The sequence below is a fragment of the Salvelinus alpinus genome, chromosome 33 (genome assembly GCF_045679555.1).
Source record: "Salvelinus alpinus chromosome 33, SLU_Salpinus.1, whole genome shotgun sequence".
NCBI classification, from domain to species: domain Eukaryota; kingdom Metazoa; phylum Chordata; class Actinopteri; order Salmoniformes; family Salmonidae; genus Salvelinus; species Salvelinus alpinus.
Window position 1 is genome coordinate 25779434 of NC_092118.1, and position 20689 is coordinate 25800122.

At 44.7% G+C, this 20689-nt stretch overlaps 1 protein-coding gene across 5 annotated transcripts in view; it reads left to right on the top strand.

Moving 5' to 3' along the window:
- LOC139562977 (adenylate cyclase type 2-like) overlaps window positions 1-20689 on the top strand; it is an 85236-nt gene that overhangs the window by 12809 nt on the left and 51738 nt on the right. For all 5 annotated transcript variants that reach the window (XM_071381197.1, XM_071381200.1, XM_071381199.1 and 2 more), the window contains one exon: window positions 18946-19822. In XM_071381197.1, coding sequence (XP_071237298.1) covers window positions 19658-19822 — 165 coding nt within the window. In that variant the 5' untranslated portion in view covers window positions 18946-19657. The remainder of the gene's footprint in view (window positions 1-18945; window positions 19823-20689) is intronic.

The window sequence follows — 20689 nt, forward strand, 5'->3', positions numbered from 1 at the left end:
GTGCGTGCATTTAGTTATCAGGTAGAATAGAAAACCAGCAGGCTCCGGACCTCGTAGGGTAAGAGTTATATACTCCTGGCATAGAATAAATGCTATTTGTGTGCCATTTTCAAGTCAGCGTCCAGTTTTTAATTAGACACATCTGTATAGCGAAAGAGTAAGTGGGCATGTGTGTTTTTGTAGTTTTCTAACACCAGCCGGTAAGTGAACCAGTGAAGGTTCTGGACAATGGAGCTGTGGAATCAAGTGAAAGGAGGAAATTCCTGTGGCATTCAGGCTGAACGATCTTCCATCCTCTGACTAAAGTCAGCTCGGTTGCTCGTTGATATACTGTTGCCTATTTCCTGGAAAGATGTTTCATTGGTATCCTATCCTGTGGTGATTTAACAGCACCCAGTCAAGATCATACCACTGAAATGAGTCATTACCATGTTGATATGGTATACTACTAGAAGTAACACTTGGAGTGTACACTTCACACTTGTATGATTTTGGCTGAGAAACACTGAGTAAGGGCATCTGGCAATGAGTCGTGTTGAGGCGGAGGAGTAGGCTGTCATCTCCATTTTCCAGCCCCACCACAGTCCCTAGTACACCAGACACAACCAGCTATAGAGAGTAGCCTCTCCTTTAGCTCAACTCTCTACCACAGTAGGAAACTCTTGCTTCAGACATTCCTGACTGTGTGGTTGTTAGACTGAGTCCTTTTCGGTCACATTCCTTGGTGAATACAGGAGGAGCTTTAAAAAAAAACTGTAACCCTAGCTCTGCACATATGGGTTGCCCGCTGGCACAGACAAGGGATGCATTGAGAGCAGTGCGAGTCTCCGTGGCGACAGGAGACAAAGTAGTGTACAGCTCAAGACCTGAGAGGAAATCTGGATATATTAGTGTAGATACAAAACTCCATCCTAGGATCAGGATGTTTAGTGATAATTCACTGGGCAGGCCCCAACGAAGGACACAGATTCAGACAAAGAGGCTGTGCCCTAATCAACAATGATGACGGGACTCGTGCACAATGGGGATGGGGAGGAAAGGGGGAGGCATTAGTCTTCTCCCGGCTCCATCCACATCCACTCCAGTAGTCCTCAAAGAAGGCAGTGAGGGTAATGAGAGCTCCCTGTGGTCCCTGAGCTTCTCCTGCGTCACTCCTGCTGTCTGGTTGGTTGTTCTCCGCAGCACAGCTGTAATTGAGAACCTAACAGTGCGTGCTCTCTGCTACACTTAAGGCACATGCAGAGTTGCCCTCTCCAACGTCGTCTTTTGGAGCTATTGTCATCAGCAGGGGATCACAATTCCAGTAACTGGGTGAGGCTGATGCTTAACCGTCTGGTCCTGTTCTCTGTAGCCCTGTCCTCTGGCCCTGCTCTGCGGCCCTGCCCGGAGGGTGTGTAGACTCTCTGGTCTGGTCCTCAGTGGCTGAGTCTGGAGGACTGGAGTTGGGCCAAGCAGCTGCTGCTAGCTTTGAGTGTTTTGGCTCTCAGGCATACGGGGTGACCGACGATCACTCCCTGCTGTCAAATCCCCACTACACACGTCACTAAGTTTTTAAAGTCTCCCATGCTGCATACACACATAAGCTGCCATTTACACACACTCCTTTCAAACACACACACACACACATCAATGCACTGACATGTTTGGCATCAACTGGAAGTAAAGCTTCTAAGCACTGCCTCAGGCCTTCACGGTATGCTCAGAATGAACACTACTTTTTCCGATAGTGTTCTGATTTACAACACCGCATAGACTCCTCTATTTGTGCAAACAGGCAGTCTGCACCACCTCTTTCAAGACTTGTTCACCTCTAAGTGGTTTCTACATCTTCAACATCTCTAAGTGGTTTCTACATCTTCAACATCTCTAAGTGGTTTCTACATCTTCAACATCTCTAAGTGGTTTCTACATCTTCAACATCTCTAAGTGGTTTCTACATCTTCAACATCTCTAAGTGGTTTCTACATCTTCAACATCTCTAAGTGGTTTCTACATCTTCAACATCTCTAAGTGGTTTCTACATCTTCAACATCTCTAAGTGGTTTCTACATCTTCAACATCTCTAAGTGGTTTCTACATCTTCAACATCTCTAAGTGGTTTCTACATCTTCAACATCTCTAAGTGGTTTCTACATCTTCAACATCTCTAAGTGGTTTCTACATCTTCAACATCTCTAAGTGGTTTCTACATCTTCAACATCTCTAAGTGGTTTCTACATCTTCAACATCTCTAAGTGGTTTCTACATCTTCAACATCTCTAAGTGGTTTCTACATCTTCAACATCTCTAAGTGGTTTCTACATCTTCAACATCTCTAAGTGGTTTCTACATCTTAAAGAGGACAAATTGTACGCCCTATGAGATCAACTTAAAGGCCACCATGCCTGAATGACATTACTGTCTGTCTCCTTTCTGTAATCAAGTCACCCATGTCACTGTCTCGACTGCTGCTGATGTTACAAGTCAGAAATCACAAAATGTTTGCTCAATCCTACGTATTTTACGTGCTGCTGTGCTTTCCTGTAACCCCTAACCCCCTGTCTCTTTAACAGACCTGGGTTCAAATTAATGATATGTATTAACCCTAGATGACTGACAGGGGGGCGCTGTTTTGAAACCACCGTGCAGCCATTTTGGTACTCCTCAATTGTAAAAAGAGATTTGGGAAGCTATAGAAATGCATTTATTAATGTCTACAGACACCTTAATGCATACTTTTAAATTATATTAAGTGAAGTGAACATGACAATTTTAAAAGGTAAAATGACATTCCTTAAAATATATTTTTTAGGCGTGCTAATGTTATTGACCCTACTACAACAAAGAAATTCTTTTTAAAATATGTAATTTATTGAATTACTGTAGATTTCCATTCATTCCTATGGAGGTCTGCTCCTTCTGGGGACATTTACATTTACATTTAAGTCATTTAGCAGACGCTCTTATCCAGAGCGACTTACAAATTGGTGCATTCACCTTATGATATCCAGTGGAACAACCACTTTACAATAGTGCATCTAACTCTTTTAAGGGGGGGGGGGTTAGAAGGATTACTTTATCCTATCCTAGGTATTCCTTAAAGAGGTGGGGTTTCAGGTGTCTCCGGAAGGTGGTGATTGACTCCGCTGACCTGGCGTCGTGAGGGAGTTTGTTCCACCATTGGGGTGCCAGAGCAGCGAACAGTTTTGACTGGGCTGAGCGGGAACTGTACTTCCTCAGAGGTAGGGAGGCGAGCAGGCCAGAGGTGGATGAACGCAGTGCCCTTGTTTGGGTGTAGGGCCTGATCAGAGCCTGAAGGTACGGAGGTGCCGTTCCCCTCACAGCTCCGTAGGCAAGCACCATGGTCTTGTAGCGGATGCGAGCTTCAACTGGAAGCCAGTGGAGAGAGCGGAGGAGCGGGGTGACGTGAGAGAACTTGGGAAAGTTGAACACCAGACGGGCTGCGGCGTTCTGGATGAGTTGTAGGGGTTTAATGGCACAGGCAGGGAGCCCAGCCAACAGCGAGTTGCAGTAATCCAGACGGGAGATGACAAGTGCCTGGATTAGGACCTGCGCCGCTTCCTGCGTGAGGCAGGGTCGTACTCTGCGAATGTTGTAGAGCATGAACCTACAGGAACGGGTCACCGCCTTGATGTTAGTTGAGAACGACAGGGTGTTGTCCAGGATCACGCCAAGGTTCTTAGCACTCTGGGAGGAGGACACAATGGAGTTGTCAACCGTGATGGCGAGATCATGGAACGGGCAGTCCTTCCCCGGGAGGAAGAGCAGCTCCGTCTTGCCGAGGTTCAGCTTGAGGTGGTGATCCGTCATCCACACTGATATGTCTGCCAGACATGCAGAGATGCGATTCACCACCTGGTTATCAGAGGGGGGAAAGGAGAAGATTAATTGTGTGTCGTCTGCATAGCAATGATAGGAGAGACCATGTGAGGATATGACAGAGCCAAGTGACTTGGTGTATAGCGAGAATAGGAGAGGGCCTAGAACAGAGCCCTGGGGGACACCAGTGGTGAGAGCACATGGTGCGGAGACAGATTCTCGCCACGCCACCTGGTAGGAGCGACCTGTCAGGTAGGACGCAATCCAAGCGTGGGCCGCGCCGGAGATGCCCAGCTCGGAGAGGGTGGAGAGGAGGATCTGATGGTTCACAGTATCAAAGGCAGCCGATAGGTCTAGAAGGATGAGAGCAGAGGAGAGAGAGTTAGCTTTAGCAGTGCGGAGCGCCTCCGTGACACAGAGAAGAGCAGTCTCAGTTGAATGACTAGTCTTGAAACCTGACTGATTTGGATCAAGAAGGTCATTCTGAGAGAGATAGCAGGAGAGCTGGCCAAGGACGGCACGTTCAAGAGTTTTGGAGAGAAAAGAAAGAAGGGATACTGGTCTGTAGTTGTTGACATCGGAGGGATCGAGTGTAGGTTTTTTCAGAAGGGGTGCAACTCTCGCTCTCTTGAAGACGGAAGGGACGTAGCCAGCGGTCAAGGATGAGTTGATGAGCGAGGTGAGGTAAGGGAGAAGGTCTCCGGAAATGGTCTGGAGAAGAGAGGAGGGGATAGGGTCAAGCGGGCAGGTTGTTGGGCGGCCGGCCGTCACAAGACGCGAGATTTCATCTGGAGAGAGAGGGGAGAAAGAGGTCAAAGCACAGGGTAGGGCAGTGTGAGCAGAACCAGCGGTGTCGTTTGACTTAGCAAACGAGGATCGGATGTCGTCGACCTTCTTTTCAAAATGGTTGACGAAGTCATCAGCAGAGAGGGAGGAGGGGGGAGGAGGGGGAGGAGGATTCAGGAGGGAGGAGAAGGTGGCAAAGAGCTTCCTAGGGTTAGAGGCAGATGCTTGGAATTTAGAGTGGTAGAAATTGGCTTTAGCAGCAGAGACAGAAGAGGAGAATGTAGAGAGGAGGGAGTGAAAGGATGCCAGGTCCGCAGGGAGGCGAGTTTTCCTCCATTTCCGCTCGGCTGCCCGGAGCCCTGTTCTGTGAGCTCGCAATGAGTCGTCGAGCCACGGAGCAGGAGGGGAGGACCGAGCCGGCCTGGAGGATAGGGGACATAGAGAGTCAAAGGATGCAGAAAGGGAGGAGAGGAGGGTTGAGGAGGCAGAATCAGGAGATAGGTTGGAGAAGGTTTGAGCAGAGGGAAGAGATGATAGGATGGAAGAGGAGAGAGTAGCGGGGGAGAGAGAGCGAAGGTTGGGACGGCGCGATACCATCCGAGTAGGGGCAGTGTGGGAAGTGTTGGATGAGAGCGAGAGGGAAAAGGATACAAGGTAGTGGTCGGAGACTTGGAGGGGAGTTGCAATGAGATTAGTGGAAGAACAGCATCTAGTAAAGATGAGGTCAAGCGTATTGCCTGCCTTGTGAGTAGGGGGGGAAGGTGAGAGGGTGAGGTCAAAAGAGGAGAGGAGTGGAAAGAAGGAGGCAGAGAGGAATGAGTCAAAGGTAGACGTGGGGAGGTTAAAGTCACCCAGAACTGTGAGAGGTGAGCCATCCTCAGGAAAGGAACTTATCAGGGCGTCAAGCTCATTGATGAACTCTCCAAGGGCACCTGGAGGGCGATAAATGATAAGGATGTTAAGCTTGAAAGGGCTGGTAACTGTGACAGCATGGAATTCAAAGGAGGCGATAGACAGATGGGTCAGGGGAGAAAGAGAGAATGTCCACTTGGGAGAGATGAGGATCCCAGTGCCACCACCCCGCTGACCAGAAGCTCTCGGGGTGTGCGAGAACACGTGGGCAGACGAGGAGAGAGCAGTAGGAGTAGCAGTGTTATCAGTGGTAATCCATGTTTCCGTCAGTGCCAAGAAGTCGAGGGACTGGAGGGAAGCATAGGCTGAGATGAACTCTGCCTTGTTGGCCGCAGATCGGCAGTTCCAGAGGCTGCCTGAGACCTGGAACTCCACGTGGGTCGTGCGCGCTGGGACCACCAGGTTAGAGTAGCAGCGGCCACGCGGTGTGAAGCGTTTGTATGGTCTGTGCAGAGAGGAGAGAACAGGGATAGACAGACACATAGTTGACAGGCTACAGAAGAGGCTACGCTAATGCAAAGGAGATTGGAATGACAAGTGGACTACACGTCTCGAATGTTCAGAAAGTTAAGCTTACGTTGCAAAAAATCTTATTGACTAAAATGATATAGTACTGCTGGCTGGTGAAATAGGCTAGCTAGCAGTGGCTGCGTTGTTGACTTTGTTTGAAAGTGTAGCTGGCTAGGTAACCTCTAACTGGCTAGGTAACCTCGACAATTACTCTAGACTACACAATTATCTTGGATACAAAGACGGCTATGTAGCCAGCTAAGATCAAACAAATCAAACTGTTGTACTGTAATGAAATGAAATGTAATACTACCTGTAATACTACCTGTGGAGCAAAGCGGAATGCAACTACTCGCTCCAAACCAAACCGGAAGTGCGTATCGTAGAGGGAGAGGCAATAGAAGTGTTGTTTCTTGTATTATTGTCTTTTGTGTCTTTAGAGGACTGCTTCACCTTAATGTCCCCTTTCCCTTTTCTTCTGTCCTTATTTTGTCCCACTTTGTCCCTTCTTTGTCCCTTCTTCTCTTCTGCCAACTAGACACTCCTTGTTAGCTAGCTAGCTTCTTTCAGGAATGTCCCTAGCAACTGCCTAGCAACAGGTAAACAACTTAGCTAGCTAAGAAAACGGTATAATTTTATGAAAAATTGTTACTTTTTCAAAAGCCTTTCTTCTTTGTTTGCTGCTTGTTTGGTCTCCTATTCAGTTTGCAGTTTTCTTTTGATTTTTTTCGATGTACTTTACTCTAAAAAAACATTTAAATTTCAATATTTGTAGGAGCTCATCTTTTCAGCTGCTGCTGCTTAATTTGGAACTCCGGAACAGAGTGATTGGATGGGGAGTGGATTGGGGAGTGCCAATATGGTGGCCGGAGGCCTCAAAGCCTATCATTGGCCATTTTACATAGCATCCACAGTCCTGGATTTCTACACATCATTGGTTCAAATACAATTTAGGGTATTTCAATTACTTGCAAAAACATTTCGAAGTAAGTATTTGAATATGTTTTCTTAGAAAAAATAAGTAGTTGAATATTGGCATGTGTTTGAAAATACTGAAATACACAGTCGAGTGTATTTTCAAATACAAATATTTAAATACATGCATTTCAACATGCACTATGCAGAAATCGTTCCGCCATTTCCTGGTTGCTAAAAGTCTAATAGCCTAATTTTATTTTGTGACAAAACAATCAGTCATTGTGTAGATAATCATTGTACCATCTAAACCTCTGTGAAATATATTTTCCATAACCCCAAATATTGTATTTTCAGCTGTTTGAAGCTGTTGAACAAAGCCGAAAGTAAAAGATGCAAAAACGGAACTTAATGGGAAGCATAGAAATAACGCACATAGAACAGGATCTACCACTTGCTTTCAATGAGAATTAAAGATCTATAACTTGCATTTCTATGTGAATTTGGACGAGTAGCCCAAAAAGTTACATATTGTAGTTTTTAAACCCTGGTCTGTTTGGTCCTAGGGTAATTTGAAGTAATGTATTTGAAAATAGTTTCAAATAGTAGGCTAAAAACACTAAAATACACCAAAAATAAGTATTTCAAATGCACATTTATTTGAACCCAGCTCCGCCTGGTGATAAAACATGTTTTTTTCCTAGTGCTTTTCAAGCACCGAAAGACGCTTGTACGATAAGCCCATCTCTCCTCACGACAAGGCACCATTTAACTGATGTGAACTGTCTGTATATAAAGCCCCAGAATGAGGACAGATGTGGCCATCAGACCTACCCGCAGGCAGCGTCTGCCTGACCCAGAGCCCTAAGACCCTCAGCTGCTGCTGCTCTGGAGGAATTACTGGAGGATTACATTTTTTGATTTGTGGTGAAGCTGTAATCCACTAGCCTGGCTAAACCAGACTGAAAACTACAGCGCCTGAGTGTAGTGGCGTCATAGACCTTAGGAATTGGAACACTATAGTAATTTAATAGGATCTCTATGAGCGGCGTTCAGTCTGTTTTAACCAGGCTAGTAGGCCTAATCCACATGCCGTCTCTATTAGAGACTAAACTTCAGGACAGCCTTTGGAGAGACTGTGGGGTGGCGGGGCAATGAGAATATGAATTGTGTGTGGAACCAGATCAAATGATGGGCCTTGTACACTAGTACTAGGAATTAAATAGTATGGTGGGATGGATGAAGTGAGTCAGTCTGTGCACAGACTGACTCACAGGGTGAATTTTAATCCTCTGATCTGAAAGCTTTCGTCTAGTGCTACAGTAATGAACTGCTGCATCTGAACATTAGATTGGTCAGTCTTGACTGATTGATATTAGTGAGGGTCAATGGATGCTTTGTGATAACTGTGTGGGTGTGTTACCAAGTGTTGCAATAGTAATCAAGGGCTCTTCAATTATTGCGTAACAAACCCTTTGTTAATGTGATAAAGAAATCACATCTGTGAAAGACTGGCTGGCCTTAATTTGATATTGATTACAAACAATCTCACCACCCTGCTCTACAAACACTATATCTAGGAGAGAGGTTATATAAATGGCCGCGGGAGGATGTGAATTTCTCTTCCCGTGCTGCTGACTGCTATTTTGGTTCACTCTTACAGGAATAATGAAGGCCCAGTGCACTACTTTGGTGAGATTTATTTTGAAATACATGTTTTATTTAATTCTTATTTGTCACCCCGACAAATCAGAATTAGAGCTGGGCAATATGGACAAAAATCCATATCCAGATAATTCAGTAAATTTATCATGATAACGGTAAATTAAACGATACGTTTATAACATTAATGTGCATCACAGTTAGTTTTTTATATTAGTAGTTATTGAAACTACTACTACTTCTAATGTTGCATCTATCAATTGTCCCATTAACAATCACCCATATTAGGAAACTTATTTCATTTTAAACCTCACATTTCTCTAGTAGGGCCCTATAGGTTATTTATCGTAATGAACAATATCAGCCAAAAGCCCACGATAAGTGGACGTTTGGTCGATATCGATAATTTTCGTTATTTTACCAGCTCTAGGTTTTAGGTCAGCCTAAATTTAGTGTGAGTATGGTTTCAGTTTGCATGCACAGTAGGTTATAGTTAAACATCATAGTTGGTCATAAACACAAACATTCTAGTATTGTGGGACCTGAGTTTAGTCACATTATGAGCCTGGCTTCATTTTCAGGAGAGCGCAGTAGGTTACAGTAGGTTATAGTTAAACATCATAGTTGGTCATAAACACAAATATTCTAGTATTGTAGGACCTAAGTTTAGTCACATTATGAGCCTGGTTTCATGTTCAGGAGAGCGCAGATATAGGCCTAGACGTTACACACACACACACACACACACACAATCAAAGTGCTGCTACTATAGTATGCAGTGGACTCATATGCTTATGGAAAGTCACACCTGCCCAGTTTGCAGCTGTGTAAAAATAGTCTATACAGTAGAAAGCACATACTGTATGCATAATATCAGGTATATTTGTTCATGTACTCATAGTTAGATCATTTTCATTCGGAGGAAATAAATACAGCTTCTGCTCTCTGGAAGCTCAGTTGTGACTGGTTCACTGACTTACTGACATATGTGATTCAACACTGGTATAAATTTTTTTATATTGTCCGGTATGTTCATGTACTCTCAGTATTCGCTGGAAAAGAGAGTTGAGTTGTGACTGGTTCACCAACTGACTGACTCATATGATTCATTGGAAAATTTACAACAACCAGGTTATGACAGCTCAGTGTTCAAAACATGGACCATATGGCCATGTCAACACTCTTAACTGTATGGCACCATGGAAAATTACCCTCATTAAGCCTAGCTGGTGCTGAAGCTGGTGTTTCCCTCCCTTTCTCCCTACAACACCTCAGTAGCAGAGGTCAACACTGTCTAGACTTCAAATCTACTTAAGTGATAATGCCCGAGAAGCCGGTGTTTGGAGGATATATTGGCACGGGTGTTGTTGCAAACCGTGCCAATGTATCCTCTAAACCCCGGCTTCGAGGGAATTATCACTCTTATACAACGGGTTACCAACATAATCAAATAATGATTGACATATTTTCATTAACATTATTTTGATGAATTTATTCATTTTTATTTATTTATTCATACTATGCTTGTTCGTTCTATTGGTTCAGTTGCCAGAGACACGACCCAGTCGTTAAGTGTTTTTGTTCCAGTCGTTTGTTATAAATGTTCCGTTGCCATGATGGCTGGCAACCTTCTTATCCCTTGCTTGCTAGCTAGTCAACTTTGGCTAACACATTCACGTCAAACAGTGCAGCCTGTCACGCCTGCTCCCGCTTCCCCTCTCTGGAGCTCGAGGGCGCCAAGCTGCCCTTCATTACGCACACCTGTCACCATCATTGCGCACATCTGCGCTCATTGGACTCACATGGACTACTTCATGTTTTGATTGCCTTCCCTATATCTGTCTGTTTCCTCTGTTTCATCCCCATGTCAGCATTGTTGTTTTTTTCCCTCCCTGTCCAGACGCTGTCCGTATTCTGTTCCTGTCCGTGTTTCATAAAATGTTCACTCCCTGTACTTGCTTCTCGTCTCCAGCGTCTGTCCTCACAGAATGCTGACGCCACTATTTGAAGCATCCGGGAGTTCTTGATTTTGGTTTGTGGTGGTGATGACGGGTCAGGGTGCCGCTGCCGATGGAACCAGTGGTGCCTCAGCTGGCTCGCCGGGCTTCCACGCCTTAGCCGGCTCATCAGGCTCCCATCCCACGTCATGCCTCAGCCGGCCCTACAGGCTCCCACGCCTCAGCTGGCTCGTCGGGCTTTCACGCCTCGGCCGGCTCGTCGGGCTTTCACGCCTCGGCCGGCTCGTTGGGCTCCCATGCCTCTGCCGGCTCGTCCGGCGCACACGCCTCGGCCGGCCCGTCAGGCTTGCCCAGGTCTGACGCCTGGTGGCGCTCCTAGAGGGTGGTGTGGGGTGGGGGTACTGTCACACCTGCTCCCAGTTTCTCTCTCTAGCGTTCGAGGGCACCAGGCTGCCCTTCATCATACACACCTGTCACCATCATTACGTGCATCTGCGCTTATTGGACTCACCTGGACTCCTTCACTTTTTTATTGCCTTTCCCTATATCTGTCTGTTTCATCCCCATGTCAGCGTTATTGTCCTTTTTTGTTTTCCCCAGTACAGAGACTGTCTGCATTCTGTTCCTGTCTGTGTTTCATTTAAATGTTCACTCCCTGTACTTGATTCTCGTCTCCAGCGTCTGTCCTCACACAGCCAGAATAAAGTAGCTGCATTTGCGTTTGTTTAAGCTGTTTTCCAGTGAATTTTCTTTGGGGGGATACATCTTTAAAAATGAGCGATTTCGCCTGCCATAGAACATTTGCTCTCTTGCCAGGCCACTGTTCAGAAGAGATAGCTAACACAATCACTTCAAACTGAAGCTGGAATGACAGCAAACTAGCTGCATTTCTTGTTTTTCTATTGACATTTCTTTGTAAATACGCATCAAAATTATGCTGATATATGATTTCGACTGGCTGAGAAAAGCTGCCAGTCTGTCTCGTCACAACTCCCGATACGTTCATAGGACAGCTGGAGATCGAATTTCAAAGTTGAAACAATGTTGCAAATGTCAGAGAGACAGACCAAGGTTATTACAATTTTCCGCTGTTGAAACACAAATGCTAGTCTAAAAGAAATGGAAGATAATGTCTAGATGCTTTTTTACAACGTATATGTCAATTGCTTGGCAGGGTTGATGAGACAGTGGATTGCACAGTCAGATGGAACAGAGTAAATAGGCATTTCAACGTCATAGATTTAACCAGTGGTATCTTGTGGAATAGACACTGTCTGGAATGCGATTTTAACCAATCAGGATTAGACCCACCCGTTGTATAATCTACTGTACTGCACTCTGTTTTGATTATTTAAGGGTTTTGAGTATGTAGTTCATAATATTTCTATGATGTACTTGCTGAGATTTCTCTGAGGGGGTGTCAGTAGTTCATTGGCTAGTGTACTGAGTAGTCATTATGGCTCCATGATCAGTGCCGTGGTGGTGGAGGCAGGGCCAGGGAGGACCGTGAGAGAGGCCCTGCGCCAGACCCTAGCAGGCTGCTGTGATGGGAGGGGTTGGGAGGTCCTGGGCTGGGGCACTTAGCCAGCTCGCCTGGCCTGGCTCTGCTAACAGAGGGGTTATGAAACCAGAAATAGGGATGTGGTTGGCTGCACTGACTGGAAACAATGCTCTCTTCTTTCTTTCCTTTTCATTTTCTTTCCTCCTCCAGTGTTTTCTTTTTGTCTCCATTTTAGAAAATGCTTTACTCGCATGCACAGGGAGATATTGATTATTCAGTATGGGAAGGAAGGAACACTTATGATATTGAATGTGCAAGCAGTGGTTCTCATCATGTCCATAACTAGCTACATCTTGAGAGAACAGGACATTACCCAGTCTGATTGATTCAACCTAGATATTGGCTTTTAATTATGAATTTTCTATGAATATCACTGTTCAGTACCATTCATTGTGTGTGTGTGTGTGTGTGTGTGTGTGTGTGTGTCGTAACAAAATGGATGGCTACACTTGTGTATATGTGACACAGCGTTTGTGGAAGTGAATGTGAAACACTTGTGTGTGACAAGGGCCCGGCTTCCGACCCACGCTTTCGCTCTCGCCTGTACTTCCTGTGTTTATCATAAACAAGCCATGATAAAGTAAAGAGCTGAGAACAGCCTGAGATAACATCCTGTTAATGTCATTGTCTTTCGGCAGCTCTCCCTGCTGCACCAAGCTAATTCAATACCACTGTATGATGCTACTGGGGGTGAGGGGGAGCCTGATCTAATTTGAGGACAGTGCATTACTGTACATATTTCAGTCAGCTGTGAGACCGTGCAGACCGGGTCCTGTTGTGTGGTGAATTGGTTGACTCAGGTAGCCTGGTTAAATGAGACTGAATGCAGCATCCTGAGTGAAATGCACTTATTTGCTTGATATACAGTGCCTTCAGAAAGTATTTACACCCCTTGACTTATTCCACATTTTGTTGTGTTAGTCTGAATGTAAAATTGATTACTATGAGATTTTGTGTCACTAGCCTACACACAATACCCCATAATGTCAAAGTGGAATGATCTTTTTAGACATTTTTACAAATGAATAACAAATGTAAAGCTGAAATGTCTTGACTCAACACCTGTGTTATGTCAAGCCTAAATAAGTTAAGGAGTAAAAATGTGCTTAACAATTCACATAATAAATTGCATGAACTCATTCAGTGTGCAATAATAGTGTTTAACATGATTTTTGAACGACTACCTCATCTCTGTACCCCACACATTCAATTATAGGTCCCTCATTCGAGCAATGAATTTCAAACACAGATTCAACCACAAAGACCAGGGAAGTTTTCCAATGCCTTGAAAAAAGGGCACCTATTGGTACCAATAGGTGGTATTTGTATTTATTATGGATCCCCATTAGCTGCTGCCTTCTTCCTGGGGTCTGGCAAAATGAAGGCAGTTATACAATTTTAAAAACATAACAATACATTCATTACAGAATTCACAACACACTGTGTGCCCTCAGGCCCATACTCCGCTACCGCATATCTACAACGCAAAATCCTTGTGTATGTGTGTGGATAGTGCGTGTGTGTGTGTGTGTATGCATGTGTCTGTGTTACGGAAAAGTGGGGACTGTGAAGTAAGGTGTATTTTTACCTGCTTTTTAAATCTGATTCTACTGCTTGCATCAGTTACCTGATGTGGAATAGAGTTCCATGTAGTACTGTGCGCCTCCCATAGTCTGTTCTGGACTTGGGGACTGTGAAGAGACCTCTGGTGGCATGTCTCGTGGGGTATGCATGGTTGTCCGAGCTGTGTGCTAGTGTTTTAAACAGACAGCTCGGTACCTTCTGCTTGTCAACGCCTTTTACAAAAACAAGTAATGATGAAATCAATCTCTCCTCCACTTTGAGCCAGGAGAGATTGACATGCATGTCATTAATGTTAGTTCTCTGTGTACTTTTAAGGGCCAGCCGTGCTTACCTCTCCTGAGCCAACTGCAATTTTCTCAAGTTCCTCTTTGTGGCACCTGACCACACTACTGAACAGTAGTCCAGTTGCGACAAAACCAGGGCCTGTAGGACCTGCCATGTTGATAGTGTAGTTAAGAAGGCAGAGCAGCGCTTTATTATGGACAGACTTCTCCCCATCTTAGCTACTGTTGTTTTGATCCACGGTTATTCCAAGCAGTTTAGTCACCTCAACTTGCTCAATTTCCACATTATTCATTATGAGATGTAGTTGCGGTTTAGGGTTTAGTGAATGATTTGTCCCAAATACAATGCTTTTAGTTTGGGAAATATTTAGGACTAACTTATTCCTTGCTACCCATTCCGAAACTAACTACAGCTCTTTAAGTGTTGCAGTCATTTCAGTCGCTGTAGTAGCTAACATGTATAGTGTTGAGTCATCTGCATATGTAGACACACTGGCCCGCAAAACACCAGTCTCAACATCAACAGTGAAGAGGCGACTCCAGGATGCTGGCCTTCTAGGCAGAGTTCCTCTGTCCAGTGTCTGTGTTACTTTGCCCATCTTAATCTTTTATTTTTATTCGCCAGTCTGAGATATGGCTTTTTCTTTGCAACTCTGCCTAGAAGGCCAGCATCCCGGCGTCGCCTCTTCACTGTTAACATTGAGACTGGTGTTTTGCGGGTACTATTTAATGAAGTTGCCAGTTGAGGACTTGTGAGGCATCTGTTTCTCAAACTAGACACTCTAATGTACTTGTCCTCCTGCTCCGAAGCCTCCCACTCCTCTTTCTATTCTGGTTAGGGCCAGTTTGCGCTGTTCTGTGAAGGGAGTAGTACACAGTGTTGTACGAGTCTTCAGTTTCTTGGCAATTTCTCGCATGGAATAGCCTTCATTTCTCAGAACAAGAATAGACTGACGAGTTTAAGAAGAAAGTGCTTTGTTTCTGGCCATTTTGAGCCTGTAATCGAACCTACAAAATGCTGAAGCTCCAGATACTGAACTAGTCCAGTTTTTTTTATTGCTTCTTTAATCAGAACAACAGTTTTCAGGTGTGCTAACATAATTGCAAAAGGGTTTTCTAATGATCAATTAGCCTTTTTAAAATGATAAACTTGGGTTAACTAACACAACGTGCCATTGGAACACAGGAGTGATGGTTGCTGATAATGGGCCTCTGTACACCTATGTAGATATTTCATAAAAAATCAGCCATTTCCAGCTACAATGGTCATTTACAACACTAACAATGTCTACACTGTATTTCTGATCAATTTGATGTTATTTTAATGGACAAAAAATGTGCTTTTCTTTCAAAAACAAGGACATTTCTAAGTGACCCCAAACTTTTGAATGGTAGTGTACATTTAAATGTGAAAAATCATGGAATTGCCCAGCTGTGGCTTACTCTGACTCATAAAAATGTAGAATGAATGGTGGTCTCCTGCACAACAATCCCACCAGCTCAAATATAGTTTGCTCCCCTTCAAATGTAGCGGCAACTTTTTTTCATTTCTTAGCCCTCACATGTCGCGAGGCCAAAGAGAAGACGACATCCAGTCCCTTGAACTTCACGTCCTCTATTATCTTGTGTTAATGCACGTTGCCAGTTTGCGACAGCAGCCATGTGCGTTCTCAATCTCGGTGGCTGGGCTCTGGGTTGTCGATGACGTCTGTAGTTTTGTGCTGCGGCTGCTCCAGGAGTCAAATGACGGCAGTTTGTGAGGCCTCTGTGAGAGTGCCTCGATTTGCCTCAGCTCTTTCAGAGAGAAAGGCCTCCCAGACAATGCTGTGCAGTTACTGCTATTCATCCTGTTCTTGAGAGACTCCAGCCTATTCAAGCCAGGCCGCTATTCCAGCACTGCTCCGCACGACTCCACTCAGTGGCGGAGACAGACAGAGATCCGCTGCATCGGTCCTTTGCCATGGCAACTTTAGAATTGGAACACAAAGCGGTTGTTGGGCTGGGAGCTGTAATATCAAGCCGTTGTCTCACAAACAAGCGCTCTAGGGCGGTGTTAAATGGCTGCCTCTGGACAAAACATCCTGGAATGATCAGTACTAGTATCCTACTGTCTGACTTAGACAGACCTATTCACTGATCGTTAACATCGTGGGGAACTGGGCCATCTGCCCCAGTACGAGGCTGCTCTCCAAATGTCTTCATTATTTCCTCACTGTCCTGACCTCCTAACATTGGAATGCACACAGACAGTATGTCAGACAATGAAAGTGATCCCGGTATAACTAACATACAGAGTAAGACAAAGTAGGCTACAAAACCACTGAAAAGCACGAAAAAGACATTAAGTGAACAGGAAGATGCACAGATTTGAAAGGAGAACCATCATCCTGAGTTTCATTGATAAGCAGAAGTTCCCTGGAGCCTTCTAGATAATAAGTCTCCCCTGACTGCTCTCTGAGATACTGTCTCAGTGCCGTTTCACCGTCCCTTTTGTCCCAGAACCATTCTCTAACAGTACCATCCTTAATGGTCTATTTAGACTTCCCTCACAGTCGTGGCTCATTGTCTATCTCCATCTGTCTATCTCTGCCTCTGTATCTCTCACTGCAGACTCATAACTTACTCTCCAAGTCTCCCTGTTTAAAGGTGATAACACCAACCTACCGTGCTGCATTATCCAGGAGATGAGTAGCCATGACAAAATGGGACCTTTGGTCCTTTACTGTCTGCCATTGGGGCCTGGTTATCCTCACATTCATTCACCCTCCTCCCTACTGTTTACTCTGGTTGCATGCATGAGCAGTCATCTAGCCTGTGGGTTGAAAGGTTTGAAGGAGCTAAATCAGAGAAATGATCTCATATTTCCCAACACGTCTGATGTAAGGCTTGTAGTGTTTTGTGTGGGGGTTCTTTTTGAAGGAGTAATTTCCTTCATATGAACAGTGTGTATATCATATATCTGAGGGGCCCTGATCTCCTCAGGGCCCCAGCTGTTTTCTAATAGAGAAGACGGATCCCTTACCAGTATGTGCTTTACCTCGTCCTCTGCTTTAACTCCCTAACTCTGTCTGTTAGTCAGACTGCAGGATAGCCTGTGTAGTACAGGATAGGGGCTGGGTAAAGGGTTGTTAGTTGTTTGGCAGTAATAGTCTTATAGTAATAAAAGGAACAGTTAAACAGCAAGGCTGTAAATTGCTGACCGGACCTCCATCAACACACGGCCTGTTGTGACAGAGCAGGTTGTCACTATGACTGGAGCATCCTGAGTGGTTGGCTGGCTGGGATATCCATTCACACAGCCCAACAGGTGTCCCTCCCTCTCTGGCCTTTAGGTACATAACCTCATCAGCCTTTGTTATTTTATGGCACAACAGTTGCCATGCTAAAAGACAAACAGGCAACAATGCTTCATACTGTTAGAACAGGTCCAGGAGTCAGGACTATTAGCAACTGCTGAGATGAGGTTTATATTAACTAACTTTATGCAAGCTTAATTTCATATTGTTTCAACCCAGCAACATCTAGCGCCTCCCAAACACACCAGCCTGTTTATGAAGCCAAGAATGTAATCCCTGTGATATCATAATCCGTCTCTGTGATATCATAATCAGTCTCTGAGCCCAATGGTTTACGTTCATGCCCATATTGTAGCTGTGCTGTTGTGTTCTGTGATTTTATTATCAGGTGAGACAAAGACCAGCCGCTGGGCCCTCTTTGAACCAACCAGAAAGGATGCCTAGTACTTCCTACAGCGTGCTTGAGACGAGAGCCTCCCAAATGTATTTTTCATTCAGCCTTAGATTTGTAAATACCACGTAGCCTCTGATTCACTGAGCAAACTTCCTGTGTGCCAGGGAGCCAGGCAGCGAGGGCAGACGGACTAAGGGGAATCAGACTCCTCATATACTGACTGGCTTTAGTGGCCTCTGCTCTGTGCTCATTAAGACAGGAGCAAAGTACATATACTGCCCAGCCAATAGATCCTAACAAAACATAGACCTGGTTTATTTTCCTACAGCTTAATACACCTTGATTATTGATATTTAATGTAACTTCTAAGGGGCTGCATTCATGTCCTTAATCATTAGCGAGACTGCAGTTTCACGTAAAGAAGAACGGTTTGGACATAACCCAGTGCCGGTGATTTAAAATATGCTTCTTTCAGAGTGGACAAGTTATTTTTGTCCATCTTTGAAGAAATGTGTTACGTATTAAAACTATGAATGACAATCTCCTTAAACTCTTGTGAATGATTGGTTGCTAAGGTAAAATTCTTGGCAGACAGACTGAGACTCTTGGCTAGCATTTAAACTCCACAATGCTGAATGTGTTTTGTCAGAGTAAAATTAATAAGATATAAGTAAATGAAGTCGAGACCAGTGTGGTGTTTCATGATGCAGGAGTTCTTCCCTCGATGGCGTATTCTCGAGTAAAGCGCTCCATGGAGAGCTTATTCATTAGAAGGGCTAGGTGTCATCATGGCAGTTCTCCATGGAGCTGTGGCCAAACCGGGACAGAGACTGAGGACTGGGGCTGGGACTGAATACAGACAAACCAGGCTTTCTTGATCGTGGGAACAACTGCAGGGCTTTGGTTGAATGAGGATTGAAGATTCACTCACTTGTGTATACATATTTACACCCTTGGCTAAAACAACAGTCTGTCTTTGTCATATGAAGGGACTCACTGTGTACAGTTTGGCAAACAGTAATGTAGTTTCAAATCACATTGCTAAACTGTACATTTTTTTTAATGCCAGATAAAAATGTCATCTGTTTTATTAAAACTTAACAAGCTTAGTGAGTGCATCAACATTTTCTGACATGTCAACAAGAGAAAGTGCTTTGAAGAGCCATGCCCCTCAAGTGTTGTGGATTGCTATTTCACTCTACTTCTGTCTTTATCAGTGGTTCCAGTAAGCTCACCCAGTCTGTCTCTGTTGTCTCCTCCCCAGGCCTCTGACTGTGCCAGCTCCAGTGGGTGGAGCTACATTGGGCCCCTCTCTCTACCCGCTCAGCACTGATGGGACAGAATCCTGAATCCTGGAGGAATCCTTGACGACCCCTCTTTCTTCCTCTGCGCTCCCCGGCTCCCCCCCTCTGTCTCTCCTCTTTCCTTAGACTCTCCTCCTCCCCCGGTCTCTTCTCTCAGTCCTGGGATCATTACTCAACCCCACTGAAGAATGGAACACAGTAGCTGGCAAGGATGAACTGGGTCTGCCTGCCAATGTAGAAAGGGAGATAAAAGAGGGAGAAAGAGAGAGTGAAAGAAAAGCGAGCGAGAGAAAGTTCAAAACCTGTGAGTGAAAGAAGAGGTACATATTAAAAATGCCCTTGAGGGAGAAAATCGACAACTGCACTTGAGCAGTATGAGCTAGAAGACCTCAGCAAACCTGCCGACCTGGATGTGTGGATCTGTAGACACACATACACACACACACGTCTGTCTCAGTCGCAGCAGAAGACGGCTCCTACCCTGCCCTACACTGTGGGGTGTTTTCAGCGTTATTCCCTGCCTACCATACCTGTGTTAATAGTGGTGGAGAAGAAATTCAACAACTCTTAGAGGACAGTGGAAGTTGATAGAAATGCTTCTTTGTTAAAACCAGCGTGTTTCGGGCCGTAACCTTTTATCAGGGTTTTAGTAGTGAACAGGTCAGCACCACCATGCCGGCTAAAGGGAAGTACCTGTTAAATGACCAGGAGCTGAAACATGAGGCCCTGTACAGGAAGTTCTCCTGTATCAGCCAGTACCAGCCTCTGGTGCTGCTACTGGGCCTCTCCATGCTGTCCTGCGGAGTCCTCATCATCCTCTTCTTCGCCCTGCACCTGGTGAGTGTGTGTGTGTTTAGCTGATGTGGAATCGCTAGCTAGCGGCCATTGTGTAAGTGACGTCATCTACCGAGACCTAGAAGTGTGTGTGCACCTATGTATGAAGTGACAGTATGCTACACATCAGAGCCCAGCTACTTACAGCTTTTTTGAATGACTTAGTAATATCCCCTGAGGGGATGTGATGTCCTCACTGGATGAGTTTATAGATAATGTATGGAGATTAGCACATTAAAGACACCATTGTAGTATGTTATTTTTCTGTAGTACAATAACTGTGCCTAGATACTGAATTAGAGGTCTTTGTTTTTTTCTCCTCGAAACGACAGTCTGTGGCAAGGCGTAGCAATACACTAGAGATTATGTTTTTTGTGTAGACTTCAGAGTTTAAGAAGCAGGTAATCACTGTATTTGTGTAGCAGGTAAATATGTCACCAGTCTAGAGTTTTAGTAGACATTTTAGGTTACATGTACACGTCTGTGTAGAGCAGTAGGTAATCACTCTGATGCATAAAACGTAAAGCAGCACTTACACTACCGTTCAAAAGTTTGGGGTCACTTCCTTGTTTTTGATAGAAAAGCAAATCTTTTGTCCATTTTTAAAATAACACCAAATTGATCAGAAATACAGTGTAGACATTGTTAATGTTGTAAATAACTATTGTAGCTGGAAACAGCTGATTTTTAATGGAATATCTACATACAGTGCTTGCTCCACTAAAGGTTTTGCGATTATGCTGCGGGACTTGGAGGTAGTTTGAGGTTTAGTACGGTACCTTGCGTCACTACTTCATTACTCCAGACCAGCGCAAGCACTGATTATGTTTTGGGGTCCTACTGTGTCTCTAACTGACAAGGAATGGGCGA